This window comes from Adiantum capillus-veneris, chromosome 13 (genome assembly GCF_014529385.1).
Source record: "Adiantum capillus-veneris isolate H3 chromosome 13, ASM1452938v2, whole genome shotgun sequence".
Lineage (NCBI taxonomy): Eukaryota > Viridiplantae > Streptophyta > Polypodiopsida > Polypodiales > Pteridaceae > Adiantum > Adiantum capillus-veneris.
Window position 1 is genome coordinate 108,797,630 of NC_140943.1, and position 17,709 is coordinate 108,815,338.

General features: G+C 44.7%; 1 protein-coding gene and 1 pseudogene across 6 annotated transcripts in view; both read right to left on the bottom strand.

Moving 5' to 3' along the window:
* LOC147444618 (uncharacterized) overlaps positions 1 to 17,709 on the bottom strand; it is a 162,444-nt gene that overhangs the window by 106,048 nt on the left and 38,687 nt on the right. For 2 of the 6 annotated variants that reach the window (XM_086527173.1, XM_086527168.1), the window contains exons 3-17: positions 11,556 to 11,640; positions 11,415 to 11,468; positions 11,176 to 11,267; positions 10,992 to 11,095; positions 10,756 to 10,831; positions 10,237 to 10,660; positions 9,737 to 10,078; positions 9,415 to 9,618; positions 9,188 to 9,316; positions 9,023 to 9,095; positions 4,672 to 4,796; positions 4,290 to 4,566; positions 3,908 to 4,080; positions 3,677 to 3,807; positions 3,473 to 3,590 (exon numbers count right to left, since the gene is read on the bottom strand). In XM_086527173.1, the coding sequence (XP_086383299.1) occupies positions 3,473 to 3,590; positions 3,677 to 3,807; positions 3,908 to 4,080; positions 4,290 to 4,566; positions 4,672 to 4,796; positions 9,023 to 9,095; positions 9,188 to 9,316; positions 9,415 to 9,618; positions 9,737 to 10,078; positions 10,237 to 10,660; positions 10,756 to 10,831; positions 10,992 to 11,095; positions 11,176 to 11,267; positions 11,415 to 11,468; positions 11,556 to 11,640 (2,407 nt within the window). The remainder of the gene's footprint in view (positions 1 to 3,472; positions 3,591 to 3,676; positions 3,808 to 3,907; positions 4,081 to 4,289; positions 4,567 to 4,671; positions 4,797 to 9,022; positions 9,096 to 9,187; positions 9,317 to 9,414; positions 9,619 to 9,736; positions 10,079 to 10,236; positions 10,661 to 10,755; positions 10,832 to 10,991; positions 11,096 to 11,175; positions 11,268 to 11,414; positions 11,469 to 11,555; positions 11,641 to 17,709) is intronic. The other 4 variants (XM_086527169.1, XM_086527174.1, XM_086527170.1 and 1 more) reach the window with 4 other exon arrangements.
* Positions 15,106 to 16,572, bottom strand: LOC147444620 (uncharacterized; annotated as a pseudogene).

Here is a 17,709-nt window from a genome sequence, read left to right on the forward strand (position 1 = left end):
TACACTAAAGAAGACAGGGATATTCCTTGGGGACGACCTCACACTCTCACAGCTTGCTCATACAAGAAGTTATGCCTGAGATAAGGATAACCTGAGAGAAAGGGAAATTGCCTCTTATAGAGACAGACGAGGGATTATTATGGAGAGGCGCTCCACATGACGGTGCGAGACCTATGGGACCACACTCAAAGTTTCTACTTGGAATCGTAATGGATCTCGATTCTCTATGCCTTGATGTGGATGCTTTTGAGGATACTTTCACTGGGAGGGACATCATCTCTATTCTGAGACACATCAGGCCCCTCGGCAGTCTATGCCACATGTCAGCGGATACAAATGGACGAGTGGTTATTATGGAGAAGCGCTACTTTCCTCCAAGTACGTCAGTATATGCACCACCTAGAGGACAGTCCCCCTTTTCTATTTTGGATGATGACATATGGGAGTTCTCTAGGGACTTAAATGCTAGAACTGCCCATCACCAGACAGTATTTTATGATACTTCAGAGGAGATGTTGAGGGAGTTGGATGTTGCAAAGATGGGCCTATCCAAAATATCACAAGCTGTGGAGCATACTGAGTATGGACGCCACTTGATAGACATGGGCACTGCACATGGATTGGCCATTTTGAATGGCCTACAGAGATTTCCTGTTGTGGGAGGTTTTACATGCTTTCCACACAAACACGGAGCCAGTGTAGTGGATTATGTCATGGCACAGTCGAGCTTTATCTCTAGTATCCAGGACCTCACAATTGAACCTAGACCTGTTGGTGTGACAATAGATCATGCCCTTGTGTTGATGACCATCTCTTTCCAGTTTAGTGTAGCACACATACCGCGGATAGCAGCCCCTACTCGCTACACCTTTACACGGGAGACGGACTCTGTCTACATAGATGGGATCTACAGATGCATGTGCACTGAGGAGTCAGGGCGACCTCTAGAGGAGCTTACTACTATACTGACACAAACATTGCATGATGCAGCAGCAAAGGCATACCCACACACCCAGCCTGAGCAGAGACGACATTCTCGGAACATGCCCCAGAACAGCTGGTATGATGAGGAGTGCCGCGAGACGAGAGCCAAGCTTCAAAAGGAGGTGCTTTTGGAGGACATCACTCATAGACAGTCACAAATTTCCTTCCGACGCCTAGTGCGGCGGAAGAAGAGGGCATTTTTGGCTCGACTAGAGTAGGATCTATATCAACTATTCTTGAGTCGGGACTCAGGTGAGGCATGGCGACTCTTTCATGAGCACTCCTCCCATCCTGCCATTACTTCTACAGAGGGCTGGGGCTCGTATGCATCATCTCTATATAAAGTTATGCATCATCTCTGTATATAGTTCTTGGACAGCCGCCTCTTCCTGACCCCCCTGAGCTATGCCCACACACATGTGCTTTTTTCACAGCTGAGATGGTGAAGAAGGCCATTGATAGGATGAGGACTGGGAGAGCATATGATCATGATGACTTAGTGGCTGAGCATTTTATATATGCCAAGGATCTGCTCGCAGAGCTTCTAGCAGTGATGTTCAACCGTGCCATGTGTGAGGGTTTGCCTGATACTTGGAGTTTATCTACTATTGTACCTGTCTTCAAGTCACGAGACCCTATGGAGCTTGCGAATTATCGCACTATCATGATTGGACACACATTGGCACGGTTGTACACATCCATTCTTGAGCAGCAACTGAGTAGATGGGCAGAGAGGGAGGGTATATGCGCAGCCGGCCGACAGGCAGCGTTCAAGAGAGCTTTTTCTACTCTTGACCACATTCTGACACTCGGAACCATTATTCAGGAGAAAAGATCACATGGGAGACGAATCTATTGTAGATTTGTGGACTTCCGCAAAGCATTTGACACAGTGCCTAGAGCTAGATTGATGCGCAGACTAGAGGAGATAAGAGTACCCACAAAGCTCATTTGGGGGATCATGGTATTATACATGTCGGTATGGGGCATGTACGCACTCCAGAGGGGTTATCTACATTAGTTCACTCCACTATCGGGGTGAATCAGGGCTGCCCGCTCTCTCCTACTCTATTTGCTATGTATGTGGATGAGGTTTCTGACTATATTGAGAGAGAGGTGCGCAGTTGGCACCGACTCTCCGGAGGGGATGCAACGTCACTTGGATGTTTTGCATAGGTTTGCTCACGAGAGTGGTCTGTCTGTCAACCTTGGTAAAACCAAGGTTATGGTGTTTAACACCCCCCCACTGTGGGCCAGGAGATTAGCACCCACATTCACATACGGCCATGAGATAGTGGAGTATACAGATGCTTGCACCTACCTTGGGGTGGTCTTTAGTAGACCACCATTTTCATTGAGGAGATCAGCAGGCACTAGACTAACTAGAGCACATGCAACATTGGGTGGATTGGAGAGAATGTGTTCCCAGATTCATTTTCAGAAGCCTCGGATGAAGCTCTGGCTTTTTGACACTCTGGTGGCTTCCACATCGCTCTATGGAGTTCAGCTATGGAATGTCAAGATCAAAAAGATCATCTACAAAGCGTTTTACATTGCATAACTTGTGCAAAAATATTGGGCAAGTCTTAGCAAGGACAAGACGCTCCATAAAATCAAACTCATAAGTGAAACGATAGAAATTAGCAAGAAAAACAACACAATTGGTGCCCATAGGGAAAGCAATTGTTTGGTTGAAAAGAGAGTCACCAACGGTTATATATAAATTTTCCAAAAGAAAATCTAACCAAGATATGATGTCAATGTCATCTACAATCCTGGTGAATCTCTTTCTTCCTTTGTTGCATCTATTTTCTTACTTTTTAACCATAAGAAGTCAAAGTTCAAGGCTTACTTTTCTACTAGCAATGCCTTGTACCTATCCATCTCAAGCTTGTACGCAAAAACTTTTGAAATAAGAGACTTGACTCTAAACTTAAGGTCCTCCAAATTTAGCCTCGTATATAGCATTGTAAAGTCAAAAGTTCGGAGACATAAAGGAGAAGATTTCTCTTTAAGGCTTCTTGAAGAGTTCAAAAAATTTATAATAGAAATCACACCTATTGAATCATAAAATCCAACTTGAATCGGTAGGTACATCTGCTTCCTTTAGCAGATTTTTCCACATTCATTTACGCTAGGCAAAATCGCTTTGAAACAATAACTAAGCCATTTGGAAACCTCAGTCAAAGAGGTGTTACAAGAAGCAGCTATAAATCTAGGTTTTATAGGGTTCTTCTGGAACTTCCAAACGGTATATAAAAAAGGTAATTTATGCTGGCACTTGAAACCAAAAGACTTATAAAAGTTTTGATGTTTCAAGATAACCTCTTGCATCGAAAGATCACAACCATCTGAGAGTTTACTTCACCTAACAAGCATTCTAAACAAAACTTTTTGCACGTAATTAGAGCACTTATCTACGTAAGAGATTACAAAATCACGATAAAATTTCCTAAGAGCATCACGATCAGAATTTGAATTGACCTACAAGAGCCATAAGTCCCTGATCAGCACATAATAATGTTGGGTTCTCACTGACTTTTGGGTCTAGATTGTAAATTCCAGCCATCGAGAATTGTTGGACAACATCCAAGCCTGGAAGTGATCTACAGAAAATTAAACAAGTAAGCTGACCTGGAGCAACATATGCTTTTGCTGAGGAGTTCTTTCAAAAGTTGTCAGATAAACTTACCGAACTTCTAAAGTTGCAGCATTATTAAGTAAAACAAGTCTGTGTGCATTTGCACTCTGGCAAAAGAAAGCTGACGCAGAGGAACAACGCGTTGGAAAACGTGCAGTCTTCAAACTTGTTAGGCTGGCCGCCTGTTTGTAGCAAAGAGGATCTCATTGAAAACGTGATCGGATTGTGCACATTTAGTGAATACCATGCTCGACCAAGGGATATAAAATGGTGGTTGCACACCTGATTTGACATCGAGCAGCGGTAAAGACAGGCAGAGACTTGGGTACAGACTAAAAGGTAGTGCGAGCAGAGGTCTGTTTCTTCAGGACGCTTGCCTTTTTCTGATAACTTTCCTGAGCATTGATCTGCAGGAGGACCAATTGTTCCCTCAGCCTTCTGCTCATTGAAAATTTCTGTTGAGCAGGCAAACTGCATGCTGTCAACCCCTAAGCACACACTGTAGAGAAAATTGATGCATCACTTTCACTAGTGTAGGAAACCGCTAAGAAACTGAGCCTCAGAGGACTTTGAAAAAACCCTCCTAATATATATCATGGATTGGATACTCGGGACCCTCGAAATCAGCTGATGCCAGAACAAGAAACAGTAGCGAATGCTTTACCTAGACAACATATGTACAAAATTCTGGACTCGTCAGCATGCCATGGTCCACAACTAGAAATGTCTCCACTGCCGTAAATCAAAGCAGCAAAAGAGGAATCTTCTACTGCATAGAGAACTCCTCTCATCGAGCTACCCATCAGTGCTGATGAGTCCAAAGGAGCAGACACCTTCACTCCAGTGCCAAATGTTAGAAATCTAATGTGCTTTTGCTCCTTCAAAAACACTACTTTTCTTTGAACCATTAAGGTGGCGCACGCAACATCTAGTACAGATACCTGTCAAAGAAAGCCCCTCACCCAGTTCATTACAGAGTCAGTATCCTCGAGTAGAAGAGATGTTTCATTGCACTATTTCCCTGTTTCCTTCAATTCACGACTTACCGTACCATCTATGTGGCCAACAGCAACATGCTCATTATGACTTGAAATGGAAATGCCAGTGACTTCTACACCAGTATTCAAGATTGCTACACACTGAAAACCAGCATCCTGATAGAATTGTTGCTCTACAGAAATCAAAGAGAAATTAAATAAGATTTGTGATCATACATATAATGGAAAGAAAATAAGATCATCATCACATCTCTCTAACAAAAAAAGACAATGATAAACATTTTCTTCTGATGCATCTTATGAAATGACAAGGATAAAATTAATCAAATACGTGCACACGTGTATCTCTGTGGGTGTAGGGTGGTCTGTTTATCCTCATCATGGGGGTGAGTTGGAAACAGGCACTTCACGAGCATCCTGTACAATTAGATTATAGGAATCAGATGGTATTGACATTGGCCTGTGTCTGTGATCACACAAACCTATTTGAGGCGTTGCTGCTCATCGTTAGAACTTGGGTATCAGGTTTGAACATTCACTGTGCCAAGGGAGATTGGGAAACTGGAGCTTACCATTGCAAAACCTCCTGGAGGTTTGCTAGTTGTGTCCAATACAGTGCCTTGTGCAGTCAAGGGACTTGCTCTACTCTTTTGTCATGAGATCAACAAGATTGAGAAGATAAGCTGTCACAAGGTTGAGTTCTTTTAACTTTAGCACACAAGAGGAGTTGGGCTTATCGTATATTGCCTACAGGACTTCTATGTATCATTTAAAATATTTACAAACTTTTGAATTAAAATTATAATTATAAATTAAAAGTAAGTTCATAACAGTGCTATTTCTAATGACTTTTTGGTTTGAATGAGTTTGAGAAATGACTGTCTATTTGATTGGCTAGTCCTTCATAAACATATGCATGAGTTTGATGTGAAATATTAGACCACAAACACAATGGCTAAGCGCCACACAGGCTGCTGACATGGCAGATGAGCAAATTCTTTCGGCCAGTTTTTGATGCATTAACTTTCTGGGGCACTGGCTTTTTGGTTAGCAGACCTTTTGGGCGCATTGTTTTTAACAAGTTATGCCTTTGGCCTCATGCCTTTTCATACGAGCCTTGGGGGTCCTCTCTGGCAGATCACTGCTTGGTTGCACAGTTGCAGAGAGACTCCACAGCAGTTGTACTCTTCAATATAATAAGTACCGTGTGGGGCACATGCATCTGGGTAGAGAACTCTGTTCTACTGTGTCTCGTTTCGAGTTCTACTAAAAGTTCAAGTGTTATCAATTTCCAGCTTTATCGTGTGTATGCTATGGATTCACCGCCTCGCCAGTGGCTTGCGGTTTACAATAGTATCAAAGCTTCAGTTGATTCTTCTTCTAAGGAGGATTCGATCCAACTTTTTGTTGCACACACCATGGATTCTAACAGAGACTCGAGGACCTACACATAGAGGATCCATACAGAGGCAGATCACTACTTTTTACACAGGGACTAGTCGGGATGGCCGACCACAAGTTAACTATTACCCAATTACACCCTCATTGGGGTATCCTTCTTGATTGAGCCATCCACCTTGGAATGATGCCAAGGATGCAAGGATCTTCATGCCGTGGGCAAGGTCGAAATAGGAGGCTACAGAGCATCGTTGACCGACATCAAGCACGCCCCCCCTAGAAAGTTGACTATACATGACACTGAGGCCATACTGTAGAGACCCATGAGAGAGTTCATGGGATGATCACCATTGTATACGTTCTCCATTATACACCTCATTAGCATTCATGTGATTGTATATGATAAACCAAGGAAGCAAAGGAAGACAAGAATGAAGCTTGGATAGGAAGAATGAATTCAAGATTCCTTCATCGATACCATAACATCTATTCTAATGTAGGTGATTGTTTCATCACTAGTCACCTCCATCTCTCTATTTCTATTTGATTTTCCATTTTGCAACATCATTTGGGAAGCTCGTTTTCTCAAAAGAAGCGAACAACCTACATCTACACCTATTTGATGTTTGCTCTGTGCAATGCTATGAAGCAAACAAAAACATCCACGAATTGGGAACGAAATTGTGGGCTATTGACATCACTTAGTCCAAGCACAAGAGTTAATTGCCCTCCCTTTTGGGTCTGAGATATTGGCATTGATAGACTTACAATAACACTATTCACACTTCGACGAGGAAGGCATCATTTGAGATTGTTGAGGGTGGCAAGAAGGTTTCACCTATCTTTTGCATCAAGGACAAGATTTACCAAGAAAATCATTTTGTAGAGGATCTCGTCACCACTTTTGCCAAGGTTAAGGAGGCTCTATAAAAGTCTCGACAACGGCATAAGAAAGAAGCACACAAGAATCACTCAGACATGCAATTGAAGGAAGATAACTAGGTGCTTCTTAGATTTGAAAAGGCACGCCTCAGAAAGAAGGGTAAGGAGAAGCTTTTCCCAAAGCTCAGCATGCGATACTTTGGGTCCTTCCAAATTTAAAATAGATCAATGACGTATCCTTTCAACTGAAGTTACTACATACTTAAAGCTTTACAATGCTTTTCGTGTAAGTCTTTTACGACCTTTCAAAGGTGAGGTACCAGAGGATAGGGAGCCACAAGAGCAACCGGAGGTAGAAGAAATTTAGGAGATTCTTATGCTTGAGCACGTCCTAGCGCACAAGGAAAGGAAAGTGAAAGGGTAGTTGGTCCAAAAATACTCAGTCAAGTTCAAGAACTATCGTGCTCTTGATGTGAAGTGAATGGAGTAGGAAGACTTGGAAGAGACTCCTCAGTCACCTGAGATTTACCTTGAAGCTTTTGGTTTACTGCGACTATTCCAAAAATGCACGTCGATTCAAAGGGTTGGATCCAGTGCAATGCGTGCTATACAAGGGAAGAGCCACTCCACTCCCAGAGATTGAGATAGAATCAACCAATTCATCTTCGACATTTTGGCACTGCTCATGTGCTCGAAGTGCTCTACCTAGTGACTGCTATATGGTACATACATAGATGGTTTACCATGATATGTGAATGTTATTGTTGATTAATTACTATGATCTTGCAAATGTATGTTTGTTGCATATGTGAGATGAAATGACTACAGCATTTTATCTCGATTCATTAATAAGGTGATACGTACGATGAATATGACAAAATTTAGTGCATCGAGACATCCATTAGAGATTGGCAAGGTTTGGAGGTGAAGGTTAAATAAGTCATAATGATTAAGATTTCTATCTAAGATCTCAAAAGGGATAATGATGTGAATGTAATTGTGATTGTTCAATGACCAATGTTGTTTGTGCTAGTGCACAATTCGAGTGGTCAAATTGCATCTATGCATAAAGTCAATATCTATTGAGCCGGTACACTCTTTACAATCTGTTTTGCATGGCTTACCATAAAGAATCTCAAAGGGTGCCTTCCCCGTAGACGAATGTACGGTATTGATATACGCGTACTCGACAAGGGGCAAATACTTCTCCTAGTCAGACTGTCTATCCGACACATAAGATTTCAACATATCCACATCCTAGATCCCTGTTTTTCAGATGTCCTATTAGGGCCGCCATTCCTTGCCAAAGGAGATAGACAAGCATCCATTTGTTTGCAAGACTATCGCTTAGGCTTTCATCGGTACACATGGGGAGAGCCTATTCATATGCAAAGTTCCATTTGGGATGGAGAACCTGCTAGATGTACGTGGTAGATGCGACCTTGGCAGAATGTCTGGGATGTTCTTTAGGAGTATGTCAGTTAGAAGGGCAGAGTTCGTGGATGCAATCCCAGATGATTGCCTTTTCAGACTTGAGCAGTGGTTCTAGCAAGGACCATTCACAGGAACCGGTGTCCCTCTCTTAGTCACTATTGAGCTCGTTGAAAGGGAATGTACATATTTTAGGTTGGAGATTGGGGTTTTTTATCTGTGGTGTATGCACCAAGTGAAGCACATCTTGATCCTTGCCCTGGGCAGAGACTCAACTCCTACAAGTGGAGACACCTCTGGCGCTGGGAAAAAACTATCTCTATGGATATATCTATGGCTCAAAAGGCGAGGGACACAAAATTTAGTTGGCCCGTGATATCGAGAAATAAGCAGTCTGTATTGACAGAGGCCCCTGTTCCACGCATTGAGCTGTGTGTAAACAGAGATGCCTATGGGGCTGGAAAACAACAATCTTTATGGTTAGATCTATACCTTAGGCCGGAAAAACAAGAGTTAGTTGGTCCATAGATCAAGCAATAAGCAGTATGCATTGACAGAGGCCACTGTTCCAAACACTAAAATGGACTTTAGAGTACATTGATTTAACTCAAATAGAATATCTAGCGATCCAAACCATTCATCAAGCAAACTGGAGCAATTGACGCCTGGATTTAGAAAGGAGCTTTACCTTGAATTTCTGATACCTGACACACTATGCATCTAACCTCACCAGATTCTGCACTGACTTTGTACACAGACACCTAACAAGAATAACTGTCACTCAACACTAACAAAACCAATAACCTGACCTATGATCTGAAACACCATTTAGAGACAACTGAGCCTCACTTACCACACTACTACCTCGAGCCACTAGTAGAATGCCTCGGCTTGAGCAGAAATCCACATGTGAGACCACCAACCCGGAGGTACTTTGCTGCAACCTTGGAGATATCTGTCCATTAAGGTTAAGCTTCTTCAGCTGATCCTCAATGATGCCAAAAACATAGCAATATTAGTGTAAAGAGTTTCTACGTCACAAAGCAGCAAAGTAAATCTGTGAAGAGTTCCTGAACATACAGTTGCAGGTAAGTTGCAAAGTTGACGAAAGACTGATGTAGAGGCATCCCAAACATTTACAGAACCATCTGCATGCCCTGTAACAAGGACTGCTGAAATTTTCCATCCTTGTTCAGAACATTTATTGAGAGCACCGCCAGTCACAGGCCATTTTGAACCACCTGGTAAAACAGACGGTAGGTTACCTCTGAATTGACGAGGAAGCTGCATACCAGGGAATTTGAATAAGAAGTCAATGTCCAGGCACAACATTTTAAGTACACACACTGACACTATCCGAACTTCAAGAAAAAACATTACAAACAGAGCAAATAGATCCAACCTGAGAAAGAATATCGGCAGCTTTTCCATCCTTGGGAAGCTCAGCCAGTATTGTAACAGTTATACTTGACTCAGTTGTAAAAGGGTTTATGGGAACAGGCTCTGGCAGAAAAGGTGTCGAGCTTTTTTCATTCAGTTCTAAGCATTTTGTGATACTAGCTTCATCATATGCATGCAGTTGGCCATGGCTTGTAAGAACCAAGAGTGCAGCTGCTTGTTCAGAGAAGGTAGCCCCTGGTCCAGGTAGCAGTATCATATCTTCAAAAAGTCCTTCCAACGGAATATCAACGTAACGCACATTTGGCGCACCAGACTGACCACTTGCAGTTTTCAATGAGCAAACCTGAGAGGATAAGAGTATAATAGATCCCAAAGCCCAGACTTTAGTAAAAACAGAGAACTGAGGCAAAACTTCTCTTCTTATCCAGGAACACAGAAAAAGCAAACACATTAAGAAATTCATGGTGTTCTAGTCTTAGACAAGGTCCAAATAACCCTAACCGTGAAAGCTTCCGAGCACCCAAAACCTCCTCCACCATATACAAAAAGATGGCCACCAACAGATGCTGCAGCCTCTTTTCCGCCACCAGCACACCAACGAAGTGCAAGTACAGGTGATCTTGCATCATCTGAGGACAGCTGAATTTTTAATAAAGGCACATTAGACTCGCCTGAGGATTTTGTGGATGATAGAGCTAGGTCCCAAAGCCATATATCACCATCAGTGTAGCCTACAGCCAATATATTGCCAGATGAATCAGCCCAGCAATTGCAGCAAATATCCTTTTCCTCATCTTCATCGTCATCATCACTGTTCAGTTCCTCATCCTGTTGTGTTTTTCCTGAAACTATTCTAGTTTCCTTTACTTGGGAATCAAACACACTCCACACAATAATGACACCATCACTGTATGCAATCAGAACCCTGTGCAAAACATTGTCCACATTCATGTCAAAATCTATAATGCCTTTGCAGGAACAATTTCTTTATATACTGAGATTAAAAGGAGGAGTACATACCGGCAGTGAACCATCTCTGGATACGGTAATATGTTAATGACAGACGCAGCACAATTGTTGAACTTTGTTATACTCCCTGTAGAAGACATATCTTGCATCGTTATGCATTTAGTACTTGCACTGTCAACCAGAAAACTTCAGCTGCTTACATTTTTTAAGCTTTTAAGTACTACTTACTGAAAATGGCATGAATATTACAAATAATTCAGAAATAAACAATGGCATAACACACTGACCACGCGTAACTTGTATTGGGATGTAGTAAGGCATCTGACGCAGTGTTTTTTGTTCTCTGTCATATTGTAGGACAGCAATATCACCTGAATCTTCTCCTATATACCTACTCATTTAAAACCAACACCACAAACTTAGATCCGCATCAATCATGTAGCCAAATGAGAAGTTGGAAAAAAATATCACATGAAGGGGCTGCCTTGGATCATAGCAAACGCTGTCACATTTGTATGCCATCTGTGAGTTTGCGTAAGTTCTCTCCTTTCCAGATCCCATATCTGGAAATAGAACGAAAACCCACACAAAAAAAGAACAGCAAAAAAGGCGAATTAAGTATCAAAGCATAAATCAATCTTTCAAAAACACAACATATTCCAGCTTCCAGCACTATTTTTTCTAGGTTTGACAAATTGCTCTTCCTTTACCTGTAGATCATTCTCTGATGTCACATGAACCAAAAATCCTTGATTGTTTGCAAACTAATCCATGACAACAAGCGAAGGCTCAAGTTGTGAAACACAAACCACACAATGTGATTCAATACCTCAAAAACTTAGGCAACAAACCTCCAAATATTTGCATCTGGATTCTGAAGCAGATACTAAGATCCCTTCTACACCATTATTTCCAATAAGCTTTATTTTGCCATCCCTGCAGTGCACTTATCGGAGATACATCAGCTCGAGCTTATGTTGGGTTGAATAATGTGACTCTTAGTGTCACTACTACAAAAAAAACAGATGGCAAGAGAGGTGCCAAATTTTTAATTCCCAGAGCAGTTTCTTTCCCTTCCAGCTCCACTCTAGACTTTTGATCATTTAAGTCCACTTGACAACATCATCCCAAATCATCACTTGCAATACTCTTGCTCACATTTTTGAGCTAGGGTTCATTTCTAAGAGTGTCTTTTGCATTCTCTTTCCTTCCACCCCCATAGTCCTATTTTTATAACCGTAGAGCTCCACAAGTTCACTTAATGATTTTCTGCCCTGGAAGAGTCAACTACAAAATCTTTTCAGGATTTTCTGAAGGAATGCAGAGAGGAGAGCACAGAGAGGAGACAAACACTCAGAGAGAGAGAAATACAGTGAAATGAAATGTTATATTAACGTCTTCAAAAGGCCAAAATGACCTATGAGAGAGAAATGAAATGAAATGAAATGTTATATTAACGTCTTCAAAAGGCCAAAGTGACCTATGAGACAAGAAAGTTACAAGGTGGTGGATCTGATACAAAGTCAGAGTAACAAAATAACAACAATACAAAACAAAGATATATACTATGGGATCCTAGACTGGTCGATGTGAACTAAGCAAAAAAGGGCGGCTTGCTGGGATAGCTGAATCACAGGAGATCTAGCATTGGTCGTTGGCGCATCTCATCAATCTCCTCCATGGTTAGTAGTCTGACCGGGCGTCGTGCATGCCTGGCCAGAGTGCTCCAAATCTTCTGACGTAGCCTTCGTCGATGCTGTGTAGTCCTCCGCAGTCGTGGGCGCCTGGATTTCCACAGTTCAGTCGCTCGGTCGATCAGTGTGCCTCTGGTGTGAGACGAGAGGGAGCTCTCCTGTGGGAGTGGCTCATGCGGCTGTCCCGTGTCTGCTTTGAAGAAGTCTGTGATCCATCTTTGAGACTGGCTAGCCTCGCCACTCATTAGGCTATCTCTGTGTCTGCGCAGCTCGAGCAAGAACAAACCCAGGCATCTCTGGTCCTCGTATCCCATGACTCTTGAGAGTGGTCCAAAACCCTCTCTGAACAAGCAATGGAAGCGGCCTCGTATCTCGTAGTAGACGGGGCAGCGGCATGTGTAGTGCAACTCTGTCTCAGGCTCCATGTCACAAAAGGGGCATGTCCTGGCCTCTGTTGGTACTCCGCTGTATCTCCCAGTCTCAATCCGCACTTGGTGAGAAGATGTGCATGACTGGCCGAGAGAGAGAGAGAGAGAGAGAGAGAGAGAGAGAGAGAGAGAGAGATGAAATGAAATGAAATGTTATATTAACGTCTTCAAAAGGCCAAAGTGACCTATGAGACCAAAAAGTTACAATGTGGTGGATCTGATACAAAGTCAGAGTAACAAAATGACAAAATGACAAAACAAATATACTATGGAATCCTGGACTGCTAGGTGTGAACGGGGCAAAGCAGCTAGCTGGGGTAGCTAAATCACAAGAGATCCAGCATCGGTCGTTGGCGGATCTCATCAATCTCCTCCATGGTCAGAAGTCTGATCGGGCGTCATGCATGTCGGGCCAAAGTGATCCGAATCCTCTGATGCAGCCTCCGTCGGTGTTGTGTAGTCCTCCGCAGTCGTGGGCATCTGGATCTCCCCAGCTCGGTCGCCCGGTCGATCAGTGTGCCTCTGGTGTGAGGCGACGAGCTTCGCTATGGTAGTAGCTCCTTCGGGTGTCCAGTGTCTGCTCTAAAGAAGTCTGTGATGTGTCTCTGAGACTGGCTAGCCTCTCCTCTCATCACGCTCTCTCTGTGTCGGCGCAGCTCGAGTAGAAACAAACCCAAGCATCTCTGATCCTCGTACTGCATGACTCTGGAGAGTGGTCCAAAGCCCTCTCTAAACAAGCAGTGGAAGCGGCCTCGTATCTCGTAGTAGACGGGGCAGTGCCATGTGTAGTGCAACTCTGTCTCTGGCTCCATGCCACACAGGGGGCATGTCCTAACCTCTGCTGGTACTCCACTGTATCTCCCAGTCTCGATCCGCAGCTGGTGTGAAGATGTGCGTATCTGGCCAATAGCACATCGTATCCCATGAGAGTCGAGACAAGTGAGTGTCCATGTATCTGGGCCTCGTCACAAAACCGTCCTCTGTAAGCTGGAGAAGATGCTCTCTATAGAAAGCCATCTTCGTGCCCAGCTCCTGTGCTGGTTGTATCCATGTCCTCCTAATGTCTAGCTGAGCCAGGTCCTGTCGGATGAGCCCAGTGATCTCAGACTGTGTAAGAGTCAGAGAGGGTGCCTCTAATGAGTACTAGAAGGGGGGCAATCTGTCTATGCTGAACCCATGCGCCTGAAACCATGATATCATTTCACCATACCAGCATGTTGTATCTCCCTGCATGGCTAACTGTCGAGAGGACTCAACTGCAAGGCGGGCATATCTGTCTCTGGGAAGTTCCCACATGCGGGGTATGAAGGAGACAAATCTGGTAAGCGCCTCGACTACCAATGGGGGAGCAGCTAGCTCTGCTCGGATAATGGCATGTGGTACTGAAGCCTTGGCTCTAATGAGCCACGAGATCATAGAGACCAGAGGCTTCTCCATGTCCCCCCACCCATCAGTGCGACCTGTCCTCCCATGATGATCCAATGAAGGTCCCCATATCTTAGCTCCATAGAGCAACGCAGACGCCACTAAAGTGTCAAATAGCCAGAGCTTCGTCCGAGGATCCTGAAACTGAACCTGTGAACACATCCTCTCCAATCTGCCCAATCCTGCATGGGCTCTGGTCAGTCTAGTCTCTGTTGCTCTCCTCAGTGAAAATGCTGGTCCACTAAAAACCACTCCAAGGTAAAGTGTAAGCATCTATATACTCCACTGTCTCCTGGCCGTATGTGAATGCGGGCGCTGACCTCCTGATTCATTGTGGGGTGGTATTAAATACCATGACCTTGGTTTTACCAAGGTTGACAGACAAACCACTTTCATGGGCAAATCTATGCAGAGCATCCAAGTGACGTTGCATCCCCTCTGGAGAGTCGGAGATCAACACAATATCATCAGCATAGAGCAATAGTGGAATCCATGTCCCTGCCAACTGTGCACCTCTATCACCATCTCTCTCAATGTAGTCAGCAACCTCATCCACATACATACCAAATAGAGAGAGAGAGAGAGAGAGAGAGAGAGAGAAAATAAAATGAAATAATATATTAACGTCTACAAAAGGCCAAAATGACCTATGAGAGCAAACTGATTACAATGGTGAGTCTAGTACCAAGTTTGGGTACAAACAAAGAAAACTACAAACTAGAAACTGAGATAGGAGTGCTATCGACTCCTATGGGTGGCTGGTAAGCTGAGCAATGGTATAATGCCACAAAGGTACAAAGAGGGGATAAGTGTCACCATGATACAATATAGCAGTAGCATGAAGCCTATCCTGATCCACACTCTGGGTCTCGTGCTAGAATCTTGTGGATCCTCTGTGCTGGCTCCATGTCTGTGTGGAAAGCATGTAAAACCCCCCGCAGCGGGAAATCTCTATAGCCCTACCCTCCATGCCTTTGTATGAGTAGCCTCACTACCCATCATGCGAAGAAGTTCTTCAACTTCCCCTTCCACATCATCTGTGTCTTTTAGACCGGTTACTCTTATATGCAAGGCTCTAGTTTTCCTTCGCTGCTCTTCTTCTAGAGTCATGTTGATGATTGTAAGAGTGGGGACGGATGTGGTTTCTTTCCCTTTCCCTTTCTTAGCGACTTCTATCCATTTCTCGGCCTCATCCGCCTTCTTCTGCATCTTCATGATCACATCCATCCACGAAGACGTCTTTACCACCTTCTGTTTCTCCTCCTCTGTGATCATCCGTACCTGCTCCTTGATGACCTTGATCTCGTCTATCACCGAGGGCTGAAATTCCCCTTCTTCCAGTCCATTGCTTACTCTATCCGCAAGCTCTCGCTTGAGGGCTGTGACCTCTTCTCAAAGTGCTTGTGAATCCGCCTTAAATGCTTGTAGCTCTACGTGCAAGTCCTCTTTCTCCTCCTTCCATTGCGCGCCTTCATTGAGAAACATTTGAAGAAGATTGGCCTTCTCTTTCCACCATCCCTCCGTCTCTGCTTTCCATTCTTTCATCTCCCTTTCCATTTGTGTTATCCGCTTGTTTGTAAGCACAAAGGTTGCCTTCGTATGGGGCTTGCATACTGGCGAAATGATCATGGCCTCCACTGGCGCAGCGCTCATGGCCTCCATTGGCGATGCGGGTATAGCTCGATGCTCTGGCTCAACTGAGTCCATGAGAGAGAATCTATGTCCGGATCTATAGTGGCCGGCACACTAGAAAAAGGAGTCAAATAGGGTTCGGAGCACCACGGCTCACCCTTCCTGGCATACAAAGATGTGGGCTGGAGTCCCACTCGAGAGACCAGCCGAAAACCTCAAAAATGTCTCGACACTCTGGCTCAGCTGAGACCAGGCGGAGAGTCAGTGATCCACTACCCACAGCGGGTGAATGCACAACGACAGCCCACTGCAGGCATCAACCATAAAGCAAGATGTAATGGAGGGCCTTGCGCCCGCTGTCCTGAATCCGAACCTGTCCAAAGCTGTCCAACATACACCACGCAGCCCCCTGGATTGAGACTGCCTGCGAACAAAAGGATACCCCGCAGGGTGCAGGGAATGTACCACGCCAAAGATAAGAGATACAGCCCCGGCGGCGTCTGCTCCTGTTCCAGCACCTGTAGAGGAAGGAAGACACACGCAGCCCCCAGCTGGGTTGGCCTACGGTTCCAATAGGCCCGCTCAGGGCTCTGACTGCCACCTGCACGCAGCCCCCTCTGTGGGACTGCCTCACTGCCTGCGTTCGCAATGGAACAGTAACTGTGTCAATCTCCCAGCCTGCGCGCTATCAGCCCTGCCTTCCCCCGCAATCAGCTCTGTTGTGCTGCTGGTCTACTCACCTGCACGCTGCTGGTTGACTGCTGCTCGCCATTGCTGACCTGTGACAGAGAGAGAGAGAGAGAGAGAGAGAGAGAGAGAGAGAGAGAGAGAGAGAAATGAAATGAAATGAAATGTTATATTAACATCTCCAAAAGGCCAAAGTGACCTATGAGACCAGAAAGTTACAAGGTGGTGGATCTGGTACAAAGTCAGAGTAACAAAATAACAACAGTAAAAAACAAACATATATACTATCAGATCCTACATTGGTCGCTGTGAACTAAGCAAAAATGGGCGGCTTCCTGGGATAGCTGAATCCCAGGAGATCTAGCATCGGTCGTTGGCGGATCTCATCAATCTCCTCCATGGTTAGTAGTCTGACCGAGCGTCGTGCATGCCTGGCCAGAGTGCTCCGAATCTTCGGACGTAGCATCCGTCGATGCTGTGTAGTCCTCCGCAGTCATGGGCGCCTGGATTTCCCCAGTTCAGTCGCTCGGTCGATCAGTGTGCTTCTGGTGTGAGACGAGGGGGAGCTCTGCTATGGGAGTGACTCTTGCGGCTGTCCTGTGTCTGCTCTGAAGAAGTCTGTGATCCGTCTTTGAGACTGGCTAGCCTCGCCACTCATCGGGCTATATCTGTGTCTGCGCAACTCGAGCAAGAACAAACCCAGGTATCTCTGATCCTCGTATCCCATGACTCTTGAGAGTGGTCCAAAACCCTCTCTGAACAAGCAATGGATCCCAGGAGATCTAGCATCGGTCGTTGGCGGATCTCATCAATCTCCTCCATGGTTAGTAGTCTGACCGAGCGTCGTGCATGCCTGGCCAGAGTGCTCCGAATCTTCTGACGTAGCATCCGTCGATGCTGTGTAGTCCTCCGCAGTCATGGGCGCCTGGATTTCCCCAGTTCAGTCGCTCGGTCGATCAGTGTGCTTCTGGTGTGAGACGAGGGGGAGCTCTGCTATGGGAGTGCCTCTTGCGGCTGTCCCGTGTCTGCTCTGAAGAAGTCTGTGATCCGTCTTTGAGACTGGCTAGCCTCGCCACTCATCAGGCTATATCTGTGTCTGCGCAGCTCGAGCAAGAACAAACCCAGGCATCTCTGATCCT